The 19,049-nt window shown below is 43.7% G+C and overlaps 1 protein-coding gene and 1 long non-coding RNA gene across 5 annotated transcripts in view; one reads left to right on the plus strand and one right to left on the minus strand.

Annotated features, from left to right (window-relative positions):
- Window positions 1–19,049, plus strand: part of CSMD2 (CUB and Sushi multiple domains 2) — a 533,934-nt gene that overhangs the window by 510,433 nt on the left and 4,452 nt on the right. For all 4 annotated transcript variants that reach the window (XM_078379919.1, XM_078379918.1, XM_020800093.3 and 1 more), the window contains 12 exons: window positions 3,063–3,239; window positions 3,753–3,932; window positions 5,090–5,263; window positions 6,204–6,377; window positions 6,716–6,789; window positions 9,959–10,070; window positions 11,183–11,362; window positions 12,315–12,380; window positions 14,309–14,470; window positions 15,215–15,327; window positions 16,196–16,283; window positions 17,595–17,733. In XM_078379919.1, the coding sequence (XP_078236045.1) occupies window positions 3,063–3,239; window positions 3,753–3,932; window positions 5,090–5,263; window positions 6,204–6,377; window positions 6,716–6,789; window positions 9,959–10,070; window positions 11,183–11,362; window positions 12,315–12,380; window positions 14,309–14,470; window positions 15,215–15,327; window positions 16,196–16,283; window positions 17,595–17,733 (1,639 nt within the window). The remainder of the gene's footprint in view (window positions 1–3,062; window positions 3,240–3,752; window positions 3,933–5,089; window positions 5,264–6,203; window positions 6,378–6,715; window positions 6,790–9,958; window positions 10,071–11,182; window positions 11,363–12,314; window positions 12,381–14,308; window positions 14,471–15,214; window positions 15,328–16,195; window positions 16,284–17,594; window positions 17,734–19,049) is intronic.
- Window positions 3,216–7,446, minus strand: LOC144584238 (uncharacterized). Its single transcript, XR_013538365.1, has 4 exons — window positions 7,310–7,446; window positions 6,269–6,369; window positions 5,217–5,281; window positions 3,216–3,353 (listed from the first exon to the last, which is right to left on the minus strand). It is a non-coding gene; the product is annotated as an uncharacterized LOC144584238 (long non-coding RNA).

Here is a 19,049-nt window from a genome sequence, read left to right on the forward strand (position 1 = left end):
CCCTATTATCATAAAAATTCACAGGGGAAAGGGGGTTTTCTTTTTTAAAAAAAAACCCAATCAATATTTCAAAGGCCACAAATGATTTGAAATAAAGCCAGTTAATTAATTGCCATGTATTAGAAGTCTGCTATGTTTGCGCCTCTTGTTTTATGCAGTGCAGGCTGCCGCATGTCTCTGAGACCTACTTTCCACACGGAAGTGTCAGGCTTCATTTGGCTTTAATTTCCAGCGAGTTTTAAAATAGAAACAGGCATTAAAATGAAACTGCAAAAATAGAGAGGAAAAACCAAGCAAATGAATGTCCCATCAGAGCAGGAGACAAGACTTCTGTCTGAGCAGGAGACCAAACAGTGTCTGAGCAGGAAACCTGACTTCTCTCTGAGCAGACCAAATGGTGTACAGCAGGAAGCGAAGAGATACCATGATATTTCACAAATATGTTCTAATAGATATAAAACTGGAGAAAATCTGGCTTTCCTGATCTTGTTAGACTAGAATCCCCATAATCCTCCCCCATTAGCTCTCCTGGCAAGGGCTTAATGGGAGTTATAATTATACTTCGTCTTTCCTCCAAAGAGCCTTTCCTTGGACGTTTGTCATCCCAGCAACCCTAAGAAGTAGATCAGACACAAGGACAGTGACTGGAAACCCCTCCACCAGTCACCCAGGCGGTTTCATGGTTCAGATGGGCCCAGAACATAATCTCCCCCAAATCCCAACCCAATGTGATGACCAGAGTGCCTCTTTGAGAAACAGTAACATCTGAAAGGCCGCACATACTCCACCCCTTCAAAAGCTACTGCTGCCCTTTTTCCTCGTTGGTTTCCATCACCCTTCCTCCTCCAGATTTCCAGGCGACTTTTTGTGTATAAAAATGAACCAAAAGGTGGCAAAAGAGAAGGCAACCTCATACTGAGAAAGTCTAATTTTAAATCAATGTTTCCATGTTCCGGTTTAATTGACTGACGTCGTACCGTGTCATGTTCAGATCAGGCCAACGCAGGCACCTTTACAGTGGCTGTGAAGGTTCAGTCACTGTTCTCCCCCCCCCACATACTTTTGCATCATGACCCCAAATGTGAGTTATTCTTTAATTTAAACGCAGTGTGAAATTGCCTGGTCCTTTAGAGGATGCCGGGGGATTTCTACTGCATCTTGATCCGAGATTGGATTCCAGCAAACAGGTTATAGTATCTCGCTAGGGAGCGATTGGAGGGCTTTTATTCTATTACAAGAAAATTGTAAACGGGAGCCTGGGGTCATTAATCCAGAATAAGGATAAGGTGGCAAGGCGGGTCTCATAGTCCTGGGGGCGACGGCCTCTTTAATAAATACATTTGATTGTGAAGATAAAGGGAAATTTTATCTCGGCCTCTTTGTAGAAGCGGAAACTCTTCTAAATATGACAATCCAGGGGTCTGTAAAAGCCACCTGTTCTGGAGAAGGCAGCTTATAGAATTTTACCTGGAGGGAAATAAGAGTTTTAATGCCAACACTTCTTAGCACCAAGATACGGCCGTAAAGCCTATGAAAGGCCTTCCTGCTGAATCAAGAAATATGTCGGCATCTTAGAAGAATTTCACCAGAAAGATGGAAGGGAGATCATTAGTCATTTTTTATCTGAAGGAAGCAGGGAAACGGTTGATCGGCCCAGGTCATCGAAGCGTCGGAATAAAACATAGCTCTTGATGGAGGATGCACACGCTGCAAGGAACTGGAGCTCTTTACTGCACGGGCCCCACAAAATGTGCTGGGGTTTTCTGGAGTGGGAGGAGGTCCCAGCATTTCCTGTATTCTTGCTTGTGGTTAAAAGTATTTGGAAACCTTTTTATTTTGCACAGTAAATCCAAGAATCCCTTCCCCCACGCGTTAGCATGGCTTTGGGAATTTTCAGTTATCACCCTAAAAGGTAGTTTTTTTAAAACTCTGCTTACATGCACATATGATTTCAATGTGCAATCAATGTTTAGGCAGGATTTTAGAATCAGGATTTATGCAGACAGATCATTTCTTCAGGTGAAAGTATCAGGTTATGCCCTGATGTGATTCATGTTTCTTTCTCACCATCCAAACAACAGGGAGTTTGTCTCCCTTCAGTCAATGATTTTGAAGGGTATCTTTCTGTGACTTTTTGTCTCTCGTGAAAGCAGGGCTTACTTTAGGTCTGTTTGTTCTGTGCAGTGGAATTTAGCGCTACAGTGCTTTAGTGTTTCAGTTCATGTCCACCATCACTCCAAAACCAAACATCCTTCAGCAGAGAACCTCCAGCCGGGAAATAGATTTTTCTTTTTTAAAAAATCCATAACATCTATTAAAGTGTAGCTTCTCTTAAAGAAGTGGATTCGTTTGGATGCAAATCTCAGCACACTGTACTCTCGTCCTGCACCAAATGGCAAAGAAGCAAAACAAAAAAGGCTGCGTCTCTAAAGGGCCAGCAGTTGATGCGTCCAATGCCACCATCCAGGGCTCAGTCTGTTCAACTCTGCCTTCCATTGGGCAGAGTGAACAAATGATCTCAGGCATCCCCTTGGCACTTGCTCCTCATAACCCCCAGGCATTTCCTTCTGTTCAAGGACATTTCTGTATATGCCAAATGGCTTGGCCTCTTCCCCCTTAAAGCAACCTCAGGTCTGGTGGAGAATATTATCCCAACACTAAAAGCAAGACTCAAGTCTTTGTGCTGCTTCTTTCCCCCCAACTGCTCAGCTCTTCACATTTTGAAACATACACATTCTTTTGGTTGTACTTTTATTTCTCCAAATTTCCCTCACAAATACGTGAATTCTCAAGGTAAGGTATCGGTGATACTCCCAGGAGATGTGAAAAACCCAGCTTTCCCCAAGAGTGTCAGACCTGGAGAATCTCCCCCCCCCCCCCGGCATTGCTACTGGGCAATAACTTTGAAGTTCAAGTCCAATAGCTGCAGTTCAAAATGGTGACTTTTTTCAACCCGAGATAGACAGCGCTAGACAGACCAGTGTTCTGGCTCAATATAAGCAGCTGACATACGTTAATAACATGGTTTTGTTAGTGATATCTGCTTCCTTCCTTCGCTGCAGTTATATCGTGCGGAAACCCTGGGACTCCCAGCAACGCCAAAGTGATATTTAATGACGGTCTAGTGTTCTCCAGCTCCATCATCTACAAGTGTCGGGAGGGCTATTACTCCACTGGGGTGCTCAGCAGGCATTGTACTGTCAACGGAACCTGGACAGGGACCACGCCAGAATGTACAGGTGAGTAGCTTGAGGACAGAAGGGGGACATTCAGCAAGGCACTGCTGGGAAAGAACATGAACTGCTTGGGGGAAAAATGATCAGGAGGGATGTAAATCTTCCCATTCTTTGTTCCTAGGGGTAAGACGAAAAATATTCAAAGATTATATTCTTGATGGGCAGGCTCAGAAAATTTTCTATGTATTTTTTTTTCCATCAGGGGATTTTTACAAAACTATGTAGGTGTTTTTGTCCAACAAGAAACTTGATATTGCCTTGTATTTTGAACAAAAGAATTGTGTTCTGCACAAAATGCATGATTTTAAATGCAAAACACAAGGGATTTCCAATGCAAAAGAGCAATAACAATCTGTATTATAAGAATAATGATCCACTTTGGATCATAATAGACTTTGGAAAATATTTGTCACGTTCCTATTTCTAATTATTTAGAGGCCAGGTTTGCAACTCAGCTTCTGAGGAATGCTGGAAAACCTAATGTCTCTCTTTCTTTTCCCTTCATCCCTCTTCTAGTGATCAACTGCGGGGATCCCGGGGTGCCAGCCAATGGCATTCGACTGGGCAGTGACTTCACCCACAATAAGACAGTGGCATTTCAATGCATGCCTGGCTACATGATGGAGTCAGACAGGGCCTCGGCTTTGATCTGCACAAAGGACCGGACCTGGAATGGCACAAAACCAGTCTGTAAAGGTAGGACCGTTGGAAGGATTTCCTTTTCAAACACACAGTGAACCTGGCGGTACAGTAGGCTCCCCCATCTGCATGGGATTGGTTCCAAGCCCATCCCTAGCAGATGCTGGAAAACATGGATTATAGCAAATACTATACCTAGCATGTCCTCTGGCTCCCTCTAATAGCCGGTTCTGGTAATGACATCATGGGAATATATTTCTCTAGTGAGCGCTGTACATTGCATGGTCTCTGGCTCCCTCTCGTGTCCCGTTCTAATAACTTCATCTCTAGAGAGACATATTTTTAGGATTTTTTTCTTTCAATGTTTTTAATATTTTCTGACTGTGAATCAGTGGATACTGATCCTGCGGATAAGGGGGTACTGCGGTATAATCTAAGACTTTCCAAATAATGTCATTTGTAACAGGCTAATAGAGTTGTTTACAGGCATTTTGTAAAGGGGGTTAACTTAAGAGACCTTCAAACCTTTTTTTTGGACTGAAGCTCTCAGAATCCCTGAACTTGGCCTCCTGGCTAGAGGATTCTAGGAGTTGCAATCCAAACAAGAGAAAAACATTCCCAACCCTCAATAATTCAGCATGGCTGTGCAGGTCACCACATGGGGAATGGATTAGAACAGTGGTCCCCAACCTTGGGCCTCCAGATGTTCTTGAACTACAACTCCCAGAAGCCTTCACCGCTACCTCTGCTGGCCAGGATTTCTCGGAGTTGAAGTCTAAGAACATCTGGAGGCCCAAGGTTGGGGACCACTGGATTAGAATGATCTCCTTCCAAGAGGGAATAGAAATGTGTGGATAGACTACCGATAGCATCTTCATTCCACTTTCTTGCTGAAATGCTTACTTATAAACAAATAAATGAAATGAAACAGTGATTCTTACTCTTTGTTAGCCTCTTTGAGTGATTCTATTTGGGAGTGAGAAAGCAGACGTCTTCTCAATCAATCAATCAGGATGCTACTCTGGAATCATTCCATTCTCTGGTCCAAATTTAGGGAGAGGAACAACTGGGTACCATTCATCTTTCATTGCCGAATATAGAAAAGCTGCAGCTTGCAGAAACCCCCAGTAGGAATCTTGTAGTTTTAAAAAAGCAACTTTTCTAAGCGCCCCTTAATCATGACCTGGGATTTAATAAGCCTTCCTTCCCTCCAGCTATCATCTGTAAACCTCCACAAGCGATCCCGAATGGAAAAGTGGTCGGATCGGATTTCAGCTGGGGCTCAAGCGTGAGCTACACCTGTCTGGAAGGATACCAGCTTTCCCTGCCTGCCGTCCTCACCTGCGAAGGGAATGGGACCTGGAGCGGAGAACTCCCCCAATGTTTTCGTAAGCAAGACCACCGGGCTATGTTGTAGACAAAAGCAGAAGCTGTGAAGGGGCAGGACATGTGCCACTTCATGGCCAGATGCTTGCAAACCCACCAAGTGGCTCTCTTGTCAATGAGATTATTTTGCTGCCTCCCCAACATAATTCAGGCCCCAGAAAAGGTGACAGGCTTATTCATGGTGCTCAATGAGGTCCAGGTCTTAAGTGAACAGGAAGCCAGGGAGAAATGACTTGTTCCTCCAACAAGAAGAAGCATCAGCTGGCCATGTTTGCCAAGCCCTTTCCAAATCTTGTTTTTGATGCCCGTGACGGGTTTGGAGATCCCAAAATGTTTAAACCCTTCTCTAAAGGCAACTGTATGCAGTTAAGGCAGTTTTGGATGGTTCAGGTTCAGAGGGAGTTTCAGTGGCTAAAATCCTACACTGTTACTGCATGCATTTCTTTCTTTCTAAACAAGGCATTGTGGTCAACATGGGTTTTAAGGTGTGGTTCCTTTTTTTCCCCATTGGCATTTATGGAACGGATATAAAAACAAAAACACAAAGGAGCATCTTATGTTGGTGCACCTAATCCCCACCTGCTGTAAAATAACCAAATGTTGCTGTTCCACCCAGAATCGCTTCAGAGTGATTCGCCTTCGGAATGGCAGATGTTTTAAATATAAGCAAAAGCAGAAGTGAAAACTAGAAGCTTGCCTTCTGTTCTCCTTCAGTCGGCCTGCCAGGAAATGGTGTGAAGATGGAAATTAATTAAACCCTAATCGACAGCAAGACAGAAGCTTGTGGAAGGCAACCAGCACACATCCTCCACCCATGCTGAAGTATTTCCTCTTTTAAAAATCACAGTCCTCATATGTGGGGATGACTTCGGATTCAGGAGAATTTGCCCAAGTGAAGGAGCCCCCCGCCCTCCCCAAAGTAACCCAACTGCTCTTTTGCAGCCATTTTCTGCGGCGACCCAGGAATTCCAGCTGGAGGGAGGCGCGAAGACAGGGGCTTTACCTACCGGTCTTCTGTCTCGTATTCCTGTTTGCCTCCACTCGTCCTAGTGGGCTCAGCTCGAAGGTTCTGCCAATCCGATGGGACGTGGAGTGGAACGCAGCCAAGCTGCATAGGTAAGAAAACCGGGGGTGTGGGAGATACTGGTAGTAACTGTTGCCCTGAAAATCACCCGCCAGTGAGAGTGGTGTCCACGCCTGCCCACGCCTTCAGAAAAATCTCACCCTTACTGAAACTAAAATTCATTCTGGGGCTGGGCTGGGCTGATGTTCCTGCACTCGCTCCTCAAGGATGTTCTCCCCAAAATTCGTATTTATACCTTGAATTCAATTGCTTCGGCTCAATGCTAGGACTGTAAAGGGTGATCTGAGAAGTTCCCTGGGCAGGGAAAGAGGGGTAACTCAGGCCCAATTAACCACTCCTCGCCTTTCTGCATGTTCTTCTTTCTATTCAGACTCGACTCTTACAACGTGTGTGGATCCCGGTGTGCCTCTTTTTGGGATCCAGAACAATTCCCAAGGTTATCAGGTGATGTACTCCCATCTTTCCTTCTCCTCTTCCTCTGTTTCCTCTTCTGTTTAATTGATCTTCTTCATCTGTTCAGTGAATCCTCTGAGCTAAACTAAATGCTTCTCCCTTTCTGCTGCAGTTTCTATGTAATGTCGTATAGGCACCCACTGTTTTCCTTGATTTAAATGGAAACGCAGGTGCATAGCATAAAAAACCATGCCAGTTCAGACTGAATGCCTCTTCAATCCAGCATAATGGTGGCCAATCCAGTGCCTCTGGGAAGCCCACAACGGAGGCCCCCAAGTGCAATAGCACCTAACTACTACCGTCTCCAGACCTAAATTTAGCCCATAGTCTGAACTTGGGAATTTTTTTTAAGTTACTGATTTTCATCCACCCTGCAGTGACTCAAACTGTGATTTAAACCGATTTGATTGAAATCAAACCCACTCTGATTCTAAACCCTGCTATTAACCATTGATAGTTTTATCATCCATGAATCTGCCTAAATATCTTACAGAGTTGCGGGTACGCTCACCTTTCAAATCCAGAATGATCTCTGAAGCTCACTGCTGAACATTGGGGCAAAAATTCATCCTCACCCTTGTGAGATGCCGGTGTCCCCATCATGGCAGTGGAGGAGGTGGCATAGATGCTGAGCTGCGTTTCTTCGGGTGTACCACAATCTCTGTGGTTTTTTTGGGGGGGAGGGGAGAGAATGAGAGAGATTGAGAGAGCATAAGAGAACAAGAATTGGTTGGCCTGTGAGAGCAAAAAGGGACAGGGGGGTCTGGGAATTGTAGTCCAAAAGGGAAGTTTTCCAAGTTCTGGAGAGAGATGGCATGAAGCTCTGAGGTATCAGGGGAGAACACCATCTTTCTAATTTGGACACACTGCAGCGAGGGAGTAATTTCAGTGCAGCTGTGATCCATGTATATATATATATATCCACACACACACCTTCTTATTTAGCTACCCTGGAGTTAGTCTTTATTGGAAGCAAGTTCTCAATTAAAAGAACAAGTGTTTAGAAATAGGGGCTTGCCGTTGGTTCATACTGCTTATTTCGAACCAGCTTTCTCGGGAGCTGGAGAGTCAATCCTCTTGTAAACTGCTCATGTGCATCTCAGATAATCCCCAGCGATCTATTTGGATGTAACTCATCCTGCGTCTGTGGTTTTCCCTTCCCCTCCCCTCTTGAAAAGCATCTTCCTTCCCAAGATGAATCATGGAAATGGATTAATAATACATTTTGTAGGCCTTTGATCCAAAAAAGTAGAATTTCCCCCCCTTGCAAAAGCTGCTAATTTGCCACCCTTAATCCTGGGATTCAGTGTATTAGCTCTGACTCCCCTTGCTAATCCTGAGATGCAGCAAACAGGACCGCAGCAAGCTGTGCTCACTTGGAAGGTTGTAATGTGATCACTAAGCTGTGTCAGGAATGAGAAAACGGGTGGGATATTATAGGAGCACTGAGGAAAGCTTGGCTGGATTAGAAGATGCTCATTGATCGTGCGCCTGTATCTAACAAGCAAACTTAGAAGAACCTAAGCCATGTCCTTATACATTTATTTATATAAAGTGTTCTTACTCTGCTGTTATTTAAAAAATGTTCTAGAGCAGCTTACAAATGTCAGAAACGAAATAGTCCTTTAAAGTCTTAAAGGCACAGAAAAAAAGGGAATGGAGGCAAGAACTGGGAGGTGGAAAGCAAACTCAAGCATTCAATTTTTGGTTGCAAAGTTCCTCAGTATAGTTCAGTTTCTGGTCACAGTTCAGCATGTCTAGCTAGATAGCATAGTGGTTGAGGTCTCTGGCCGAGGAGCTCAGGCTGGGAGTTCAGTTCCCCACTGAGCCTCTTTGAGAAGGGCTGAACTCGATGATCCATAGGGTCCCTTCCAGTTCTTGCAGTTCTAAGTCTCTTAAGTAAGTAAGATCACAGAAACTGCACTTAAGCGCAACGGAAGGGCCATTGCTTTATTTCTCTCTGATGGCCACCACAAGGGCAGTTGATGCCTAGAGGGAAGAGCACTATCCAGACACAACACAGAAATGCCAGGCGGCTGTGTCCTCTCTCCTTGATGTCCCACAAACAATACAACCAAGACCCTCCAGGGACCAAGAAGACAATTACTCTCTCCTGTGTCTGCTTTCCAACCGCTGAGAGATTATATTGTTAAATGAATATGTCTTTGCAGGAGCACAAAGTGTTTTCACCAGTAAAGTTGCCTGAAAATGAAAATGTAGTTGGTTGCAGATGGGTATACAAGTTGGAAAAAAAATGCCTGATGATGCGCTGCAATATAAGGATCCCCCTTAGAGGGGGATCCAAGGCAGCCCACAATTAAAACGGTATAGTAATAGATTAAAATCTATACAAAACCCTCTTAAAACACAAATAAATATTAAACAAGATCAAAGCCAAGATTAAAAACACATTTAAAGCACATTTAAAACATTTAAAAGTACAGAGACCCACTTATTGCTGGAAAACATAGCTGAAGAGGAAGGTCTTTGACTTGTGACCGAAGTTTGAGTCCAAAAGAAGGAAGTCCAGAAGGAATCCGTGAACAAGTCTAGCGGGAGCATCGAGAGCTGCAGAAGCACAGAAAAGGAAACCCTGCTTTGGGAAGGTCAAAACCATGTTCTCTAGTTGTCCAGAGGCCCTTTTCAAGACCCCACACAACCCAACAGGTCCTAAGCAAGCTTAGTGGCCAAAGAATGTTGACTCATCGCAACATCTAAGAAATGAAGGAGGACATTGCAAGTACTGGTCGCATAGTAAACACACACTCTTTCTTTCTCCTACACAAAGATATTACGGAGCAGGGTTCTCCGCTGAAGCTTTGAGCCGCCTAGAGCAGGATCAAGCAGCCAGTGGGCTTCCATAAAGTTACTTGACAACAATTTCTATTGTCCTTCAACACTGGCCACACGTGGTGGGAATTGTAAGGCAACAACATCCGGGAACTGTAAGGCAAAAACACTGTTTTCCAACAGTGCCCTGGACAAGGAAAGAGCAGAGAGAGATAAAATAATATAGTACATTAAAATAATTTACATACACCATTTCAGAATAAATTAAGCGGGCACCATCTTGCTGAAGGGGATTAATGGTAGGTTCCCGGTCAAGGACTGGCAAGGATGATGCCTTTACTGATTCAGTCTTGGTATCTCCTTCCAACAGGTCGGGAGCATTGTCTTTTTTAAGTGTCACAAAGGGTATTTGCTGCAAGGATCCACAACGAGGACCTGCCTTCCGAACCTGACGTGGAGCGGAGTGCAGCCTGAATGCATCCGTGAGTGTTGGGGCCTGGGGTTGTTTTTTGTTTTTAAATGGAGAATGGCAGAACTAGCCTTTGTGGCACTGCGTGCGTTGTAACACTGGGCTCTGGCATGTGCGGTCAGGCAAGACATTTAAATAAGGTTCACGGAGAAATTCCGGAGCTGGGAATCTACAGGCTGAGAGATGCCTCTCAGGCAGGCAGGCCATTGGAGAGCTTGGAAAAGTTACCCTTTTGGACTACAACTCAGAATCCCAGAATTCTGATGGTTGCAGTCTAAAAACTAGCCTTTTCTCACTCTGATCTATCGGGGAAACGGGTGGGCAAGCAGGAAATAAATGGTCTAAAAATGCTTTGTAGGGAGTAGTTTTATTCAGATCAGATCATTGGTCCACCTGGCTCAATGCAGTCAACACTGACAGGCAGCAGCGTCTCTAGGGTTTCATGTGCTACCTGCAAGACCCTCCAGGACTAAACCTCAAAACTCGGTGGAGCCTGAGCTCCGACAACGTCATTGCACCCCTCCCCGGTCGTCCCTCTCCCCTGGATAGTTGAGCCTAGTATTCAGAGCAAAGACACAGTCATGGAGATCCAGCCGGAAGAAATAACTTTCCCTAACCCTGGCTAAACCTTGCTTAGTACAGTAAGCTGAGTGAGAGAAGACCCACTGAACGAGTGGGGATCTGGTGAGCCAGCTCCTCCGTAAGTAATATTGATTGAAATAGGCCTACTCCAGGTACTACACTCAAGAAAGTCACAACTACAGAAGGGCCATTTGAATTAATGGAACTTACAAAGGAATCGGCTCACGAAATCCCCAGTGATTCAATGACCCCATTCTAGTGCAACTTTACTACACAGAATGACAGGATTTCAGCCACTGAGTATCCGGAGGCCAAGATACTTTGGGGACACTCTCTGTTTTCAATCTAGTGAACAAAGATATGTTGCTAAAATAACAAGTTGGTAATGGGAGAGGGCAACTGAAAGGAATCCCCCAATAAGCGCCAGTTATGCCAGGAAGACAGCCACTGGCTATTCCTAGATCAAGAGAGACCCTTATCTATGCACACTTTATGCTCTGGGAAACTGGTTTTATCATAGTGTTCTCACCTCCTCCTTTCCAGCTCATAACTGCAAAGAGCCGGAGATCCCACCCCACGCCAACGTGGGTGCTCTGGACCTGCCTTCCTTGGGCTACACCTTGATCTACTCTTGCCAGAGTGGCTACTATCTCACCGGAGGATCGGAACACAGGACCTGTAAAGCGGATGGCAGTTGGACTGGGAAGCCCCCCATCTGCCTTGGTAAATAGTTGGCAAAGAGGTTGAACGAGGTTTGCTCAGTCCTTGCAAGCTACCTTGGTACAGTGGAATCAAGGTCCACCTGGGCCAAAGGGTGCTTTTGTAGCAGAAGCCAACCAGACCCTCCCAGGAAGGTCACTGGGAAGGCATGAAGGAGGTGAAGGTCATGACCTGTTGTTCCTCCATAGGAGCTGGTACTCAGAGATACACCTACCTTGACATGGAGGGTTTTTTGCTTGCTTGTTTCTCATGACGAATACCCACACATAGACCTAGAACACAGGAGTCCCATTTTTGGACCAGCAGTCCAAAAACATTGTCCCCTCCCCCCCCAAAAAAAGTAATGCTTATAAAGCCTGAATTCTCTGTACTCAGCTGATGCCTTTCTTCTTTTTTCAAAGCCTGTTAAGCTTGTTGCTTTTACCACATCTTCTGACATAATTTAATTATGTACTGTGAAAAGATTAATTTCCTAGTGCCTGCCCTGAAATCCATTACCGAATGACATTCTTGCAACATTCAGTTCAAGTATTAGCGAGAGAAAGAACGCCCTCCGTCTACTCTCTCCATGACATTCATAATTTCATAAACCTCTGCCAAGAAAAACCCTACAAGCTTTAGGGTCTTTCCAGATGATGCTTGGATTCGACAGTCCTCCTGACTCGTTCCCAAGATGGTGTTCACAAAACAGACAGTTTCTTGAATTCTCCCATGATGTTTTTCCACCTTTTCCCCTCTCAATGGAAACAAAAATGTGTTAAGCCAGTGGAATGGCTGCCCAGGGGCGGCACCAGAAGCCCAACCCCTGCAAGCATTCCTGGGCTTTCCTTGTGATGAAGATGTTCCAGCCCCAAATGAAAGGGGTGCCTTTTCACACCCCACATATTATAGTTGATGTGTTCATCGCATTGCTGGGACATTCAGTCTTGCTGGTTCTTCACTTCTGTTTCTCCAGCGGACATCCGACCAAGCGGGAGACCGGTGGGCACTGCGAGGGATCCCCCGCTTCCAAAAGTATCAGGTACTGGTTTAATATTAACCCTCACAACCACATTAAAGAAGTCAGGATAACCAGGAAACTCTATGGAGATGGCCTCACATGCCCACAAATCCGGAGACTAGGTTTCAGCGCCTGCTGATTTATGCCAGTTCACCCCATCAAATGATTTACTAATCAACGCATTAAAACTCATACCTTTCCTTGCCTGAAACGCTCCTTTGACCCTAAAGAGCCTACTCTAACTGTGCCTTGCTTTAGCACAGTAAATCGCAACTGCAATGGGCCCATTGGAAGCAGAACGTATGGCAGAGTTGACTCAACAAATCCCAACTGATGAATGAGTCTACTCTAGTGCAACTTACTATGCTCTGCAACAGGACTCCAGCCATTGAATAAGATAATTTTAAGTAGAAGACAGGGCTAAATAAAACCACTCTGATTCACAGATGAGAGAGTGTAAATGGGGAAAATCCATTGTGCTGAGCCATATGTTGTAATTGTGCTGAGCCATATGTTGAGGTCTTGGCTCAAGGCCATCTGAATGACAGAATGGGGAGGGGGGAGGCATCTTGAACCCTACACTGGAACCCATTGGGAGTGTCATGGCCATTCCATTTGACACTGCCAGCACTTAAAAAAAATGATAGCAGCCACTAAATTTGCATCAACTGGAATGGAATGGGAGAACAAAGTGATGCTTACACAAATATGGCAATGTGGATGGTGGTGGCAGTGTCCATGGCACCACAAACTGCTCTGTGACAGAGTTAGAAATGATAAATAATTTTGTTGGATTTGTAGTCTCAATGAAAATAGCCTTTTCACCCCTCTCTCCTTCTCTCTCTCTCAAATTGTTGTAAGAACTAATGCACCTCGCCCAGAGCATCTGCACATGGGTGAGGCTGATGGGGAGTTGAAGAGAATTCAAGTGCACTCAAAACAACACACATGACTTGATGCCAGGGGCTAAAATAGAAAGAATTGGTAAAATTATGCATGGGCGCACTTTGGTCAGTGGGGGAAAAGCACGAAATCAAAGGAAATGCATAAATGAATGTGCATTTTAGGAAAAACACATTAAAATGGGCACAGATTTACATGAGCAAAGGAAATACAGTCTCACAACTGGATGCAAAACAAGGACTGGATGAAAGTGAAAGAGATCCAGAGAAGGACGCAGAAATAGGAACAGAGAGATGTTCATGTTCCTGAGCAAGGAAGCAACAGAGGAGGCTGCAGATCTCTTGCCCATCCTTGTCCCTAGACTCTGAAGCCAGTCCAAATAACAATACAGTGGTTCCTCGGTTTACGAATTTAATGCATTCTCCGGGATGTTTCATAATGCAAAAAATTCATGAACCGAAACGCGGTTTCCCATAGGAAATGCATGCACGGGGGCAGCGCTATAAACCTCCCAGGTGCAATGTCAACTTGTTTTGTATTGCGGGGAAAAATCATAAACCGAGGCATTATTTTCAATGGATTTTCATTTGTAAACCGAAAATTATGTGAACCAAGGCGTTCGTAAACCAAGTTACCACTGGATCCCCTTCTAGTTCCGTGCATGGCCAGCCCTGTTCATTTTGCTGCTGAAAGCAAGGCTCACCTAATGGCTCCCAGCCTCTGCGAAGGGGAGTGAAAGATCTTGCTGAAGCCTCTGGCCATGAGTTCTTGCCTCCATCTAGTTCCTCCCGCTTTCTTTCAAGGCACCCTCCAAGATCCATCGCTGCCTTTTGCTATGCCGCAGGGCTGGCCCTTACTGAGCACAAGGGGAAAGGATGCGACCTCCAAAGTGCGACTACCAAGATCTCATGGCTGTTTTTATTCTAAATCTCGTTTTGATCTGATGTGGCCTTAAGATGCAGAAACCAAGACTAGGTACCTTTCACAAGCTCCTGCCTCGCAAGACTCTTTGATCCCCACCTTGTCCTGCCTTGTCTTGTCTCTAGTTCCAGCCGACGTCTTTGCCAAGAACTCCTTTTGGAAAGGCTCTTATGAGTACATGGGCAAGAAGCAGCCGGCCATGCTCTCCGTCACCAGTTTCGACCCAGTCACCAGTAAAGTCAATGCCACCCTCGTTGACCACAGTGGTGTGGAGTTGCAGGTGTCTGGTAAGGCGGCCAACCCCTTCAGCTTCTGATGACCCTCACTCTGAGGAGAGGGTTTGGGTGGTGTTTGGGAAGGGCAGAAGATGTTAGAAGCATGTTTCACATGCTTCTAAGGGACTGCCTGCCTCGTTACGAACTTGTTAATATTTTTAGAAAAGACACTCTTAAGAATGCCAACAGCTGCAAAGAGCCACCTGACAGGCATGCAAGAGAGGGATCTTCTCATGTGGGTCTCAGACTGTGGAATGCTTCCCCCCCCCCCCCAAAGAGCTTCATACAGTTTCCAGGCTTCCCCTTTTTGGAAAGAGCATCAAGACATATCTTTTTTAAGTAGCTATGATACTATTTAATTTTGATAGCTGGTCTAGTGTAATAGCATGTTCAGTTAGGATTCAGGAAGCCTGAGCCCAAATTTCTGCATACCCTGAAAACTCGATAAGGGTTTGCAAGATAATTTGCAATCAGACATGCAAATTAAGCCTGTGTTTACTTCCCAATGACCAATCACAAAACAAAGCACCCTGGAATGCAAGACAGGGGGTGAATAAAACTCACACTTGAGCCAATGTACTCTACCGTTTAGGGGACATCTGTTTTTAAACATGAGCTGAGCATCTTCTCTAGCTTGACCCTCAACTTATAATTTTAAAAACTCTCTTTTTCTCATCCCTGCCCTAAATTTGTCTCTTAATCAGACGAGCCAAGAACTTGGAAGGGCCAGTCTTCTCACTTGTGTTCTCTCTTCAGGTATTTACAAAAGAGAAGATGTGCATCTCCTGCTGCAGGTGTACCAGATCACAGGACCAGTGGAGATTTTCATGAACAAATTCAAGAACGATAAATGGGCTTTAGATGGACATGTAAGTGACTGGTGCAAACTGGGGCACCGATCCTTCCCTTGGGACACCATCGGCACCAAGGAATCATTTTCAGTGCCCACTTGCAGATCCAGATTCTGTTTTGAAGACGTTCCTTTGGTCCCTCCTCCAGTGGCAGGTGGACCCAAAGGCAAAAGGATGGGACCAAACCTTGTGGCTTCTTTTAGCTTAAGGTTGTTCCTTGCCAGTACTTAAAACTTTAAAAAGAGGCATGTTAAACTTTCAGAATGCAGGGGAAAGTAAAAGAAAATGGAAAAAAATAGAAATGGGGGAAGAAAGGCCAATATCTATGTCCTATTTTTGGGGGGGGGGGGAGAATTGTATTTTTTTTTAAAGTTGGACACTGCAAGTTATTTAAAAAATGAATCACCAATCCTGGAAGGCTCCAGGGTGGATTTGGTTGAAATCAAATTGATTTAATTCATGACTTAATTTTTTTAAAAAATCAAACAAATTTTGATGATTTAAATTTCTTTTATAAATTTAAATTATGATTTAATTTGTGATTTAATTTTTTTTAAAAAATTGATTTTTATCTACCCTTCCAAATCAGCCCCCACCAGCTGAAATAGCTGATTATTATTATTATTATTATTATTATTATTATTATTATTATTATTATTATTATTATTATTATTATTATTATTATTATTATTATTATTATTATTATTATTATTATCATCATCATCATCATCATCATCATCATCATCATCATCATCATCATCATCATCATCATTGCTGGCAAAAATCATTATCACTTTTTTCTGAAATAGCCCGTCCACCCGCCAAGCCAAAATCTTCAGAGTCCCAAGACACTGAAACGAATCCTGTTTGTTCTTCCTCACTACAGGTCACCCCAGAATCATCCAGTGGGACATTTGTCTACCAAGGTTTTGTGCACGGCAAAGGCTTTGGGCAGTTTGGCCTCCAGAGGCTAGGTAAGCTAAGCCGCTCTCAAGCTGAAAGCCTCACTTGCTTAATCTAATTCAAGCCAGGTTGCATTATCGCAATAGATGTTTATGTAATTCATGCACAGCAAAAGGCAGCGAGGATATTTTCAGCTTAAGCTGAAATATATATATACAGTATCAGATGTAATTTGATTTTTGTTTTGCCAGTAATTAGTTGAGGAAGTCTAAATTAAGACAAACCCGAACGCTTTTCCTCTTTGTCAACCCTTGCTTAATTGGTTAATTTCCATATTACTGTATACTTCAACATCTTATCTTCGTTTTCATTTACAAAAAGGTTCTAGCTGTGAGTCAGTGTTTTGCATATAAATTATGCAAAATATGGACAGACGTGCATTAACAGCTCTTACTTTGCTTGTTTCTTTAAAAAGTCTATTTTTCTTAATCTATTATTGTTTGCTAACAATAGAGCTGGGGTAGGGGAAAGCCAGAAATAATACAAGCCACTGAAGACCTGGGATGAACCACTAGAATAATATTCAAATACTTCTTTATCTCTGATTCCACCTGGCACAGTGAAATCAGTCATCATCATTACAATCCCAAATGCTGAAAGCTTAACGTAAGAAAAGGAATATGAATGCCGAGATCTGTAGAAAGCTGAATTCTACATGTAGTGTCATAAGCTGTACTTTTCTCTACATGACACATATATACACATAGTACTTGTATGCAGACAGACACACACTCATCACATAATATCTACAATTGGAGATTTGTACACATTCGGTGTAGAGAACATTAAAGGATCCTTGCTCACACACAAGGATGAGTAATTACAACACTTTTCTCCTTGCCAGTAAGGCTAGCAAAAAAAAAATTCTTGGGAATGCTGTGTTTATTCAGTTCAGACATTTTTAGATTATTAAACTTATTTTTAAGGGTGGATTTAATATTTATAGATGTTTAATTCTTTTTTTTTGGACAGTTTCTTATGGTGTTTTTAACTAGGATTATTGTATAGTTCTACTTGTTTGTAAGTCACCTTAGGTCTCCTCTGGGGAGAAAAGAGACATATAAACTGAATGAATGAATGAATGAATGAATGAATGAATGAATGAATGAATGAATGAATCCTCAGCAACTCTGCAAGAGATCTGTTCATTAGAGTTTCACAGACCGAATCCGGGGGGTGGGGTGGGGTGGGGTGGACTCTGCTGATTTAATATTTAACAAGCATGGGATAAGGGGCAGGACTGACTTCTAGACTCAAAGCCCACAGCTGTTCTCTCCCAAAAAAGAACGGTGTGTGTGACTGAATGGCGTTTTCCCTTCCAGACAGTAGCATCATCGAACGAGATCCTGAGTCAATGGGGCATCCCTTTGCATCCAACAGCAGCTCAGTTGCAGCTGCCATCCTCGTGCCTTTCATTGCCCTGATTATTGCAGGGTTCGTGCTCTATCTCTACAAGCACAGGTGAGTCTATAGAAGCAAAGGAAGGAAAGCAAGAAAACGTTGAAAAGAAAGGGTGAAATCCAAACCATTCATTCCAACCAGAGGAGGCAGAACCTATTCAATGTATGGGACAAAATCCCACTGGTTGGAATCCTACTAGCGGCCCCCACTAAGAGCAGACCCACTTGAATCCACGGCTGAATGGTAAATCCATTATGGAAATCTCATTCATTCTGGGGGTTTCTCTGGTTGGGATACCAACTGAATTCTGGCCATTGATTCAATGGGTGAAATCCTACTGCTTAGTGTAGTAAATCTACACTAGAGTAAGCCAGCTGATTTGGTGGGGATTTAGAAAAGCAACTCTTCCATATGTTCCATTGATTCAAATGGATCTGTGACTTACTGTGCTAAAGTAAGTTGCAACTAAACTAGGCCCATTTGAATCAATGGCATTTACAGAAGTATTGAACCCACCAAATTCCTGCTGATTCAGTGGGGGGCCCCACGAGGGCAACTGACTACACTAAGCAACAGAATTTCATCCAGTGAGTCTACAGTAGCTGAGGCTAACAACTAGAGCGGGGCCGAAGAGACGTAATGGCACTTTGAGGACATAAAAGTTGCTTTTCATAATTTCTCCCATGGCCATTTCTGTCTTGAGCGCCAGATGGGTTGACCTCCCCAGGGTACCAGGCTGAGGAAAGCAGGTGAAAGTGGTCCTTAAATTTGTAATAAATTTGTTAAATGTGAAAATGCTTCTTAAAAAACTACCCAAACTTTATTGCAACAGCCTAACAGGACACTCATGAAGCAAGATGTATTTCGTCATCTTCCTAGTTAGAGGAAATGCGAAATTGACATGTTTATTGTCTTTTCAATTCCATTGCCATCAGCCCTAGGAAAAGCTGGGGAAAGGAAGAAAGAAAGATGTCACAGAGAGATTTCAGAGAACACTAGTGGCAAAGGAAGATATGTCAAAACGCGGTGTCAGACAGAGAGATTAAAGTCTCAGATGGAATCATATCCTTAGGGTGGGAAATTATCTTGCAGCACATAGCAAAGTCGCACGGAACAGTATGGCTTCCTTGGTGTGGGGAAAAGAAGTTTGTACTCTTAACCGCAGGCACCGAGATGCCTCTAGAAATCCAGGGAAACTTGTCAGGAGAACAAGGTGGAGGAACACAATCACACAACATTTTGTGTGCCCAGCCTGGCGGCAGGAGAATGCCCCACTGATCAAAAATATGTAACTAGCTTTTCTGCTTTACTTTACTCTAATAAGCATCAAGCTCACTGCATACAAAGAGGGAAAGACTTACTAATACATACATACA

The sequence above is a fragment of the Pogona vitticeps genome, chromosome 9, assembly GCF_051106095.1.
Source record: "Pogona vitticeps strain Pit_001003342236 chromosome 9, PviZW2.1, whole genome shotgun sequence".
Classification (NCBI taxonomy): Eukaryota; Metazoa; Chordata; class Lepidosauria; order Squamata; family Agamidae; genus Pogona; species Pogona vitticeps.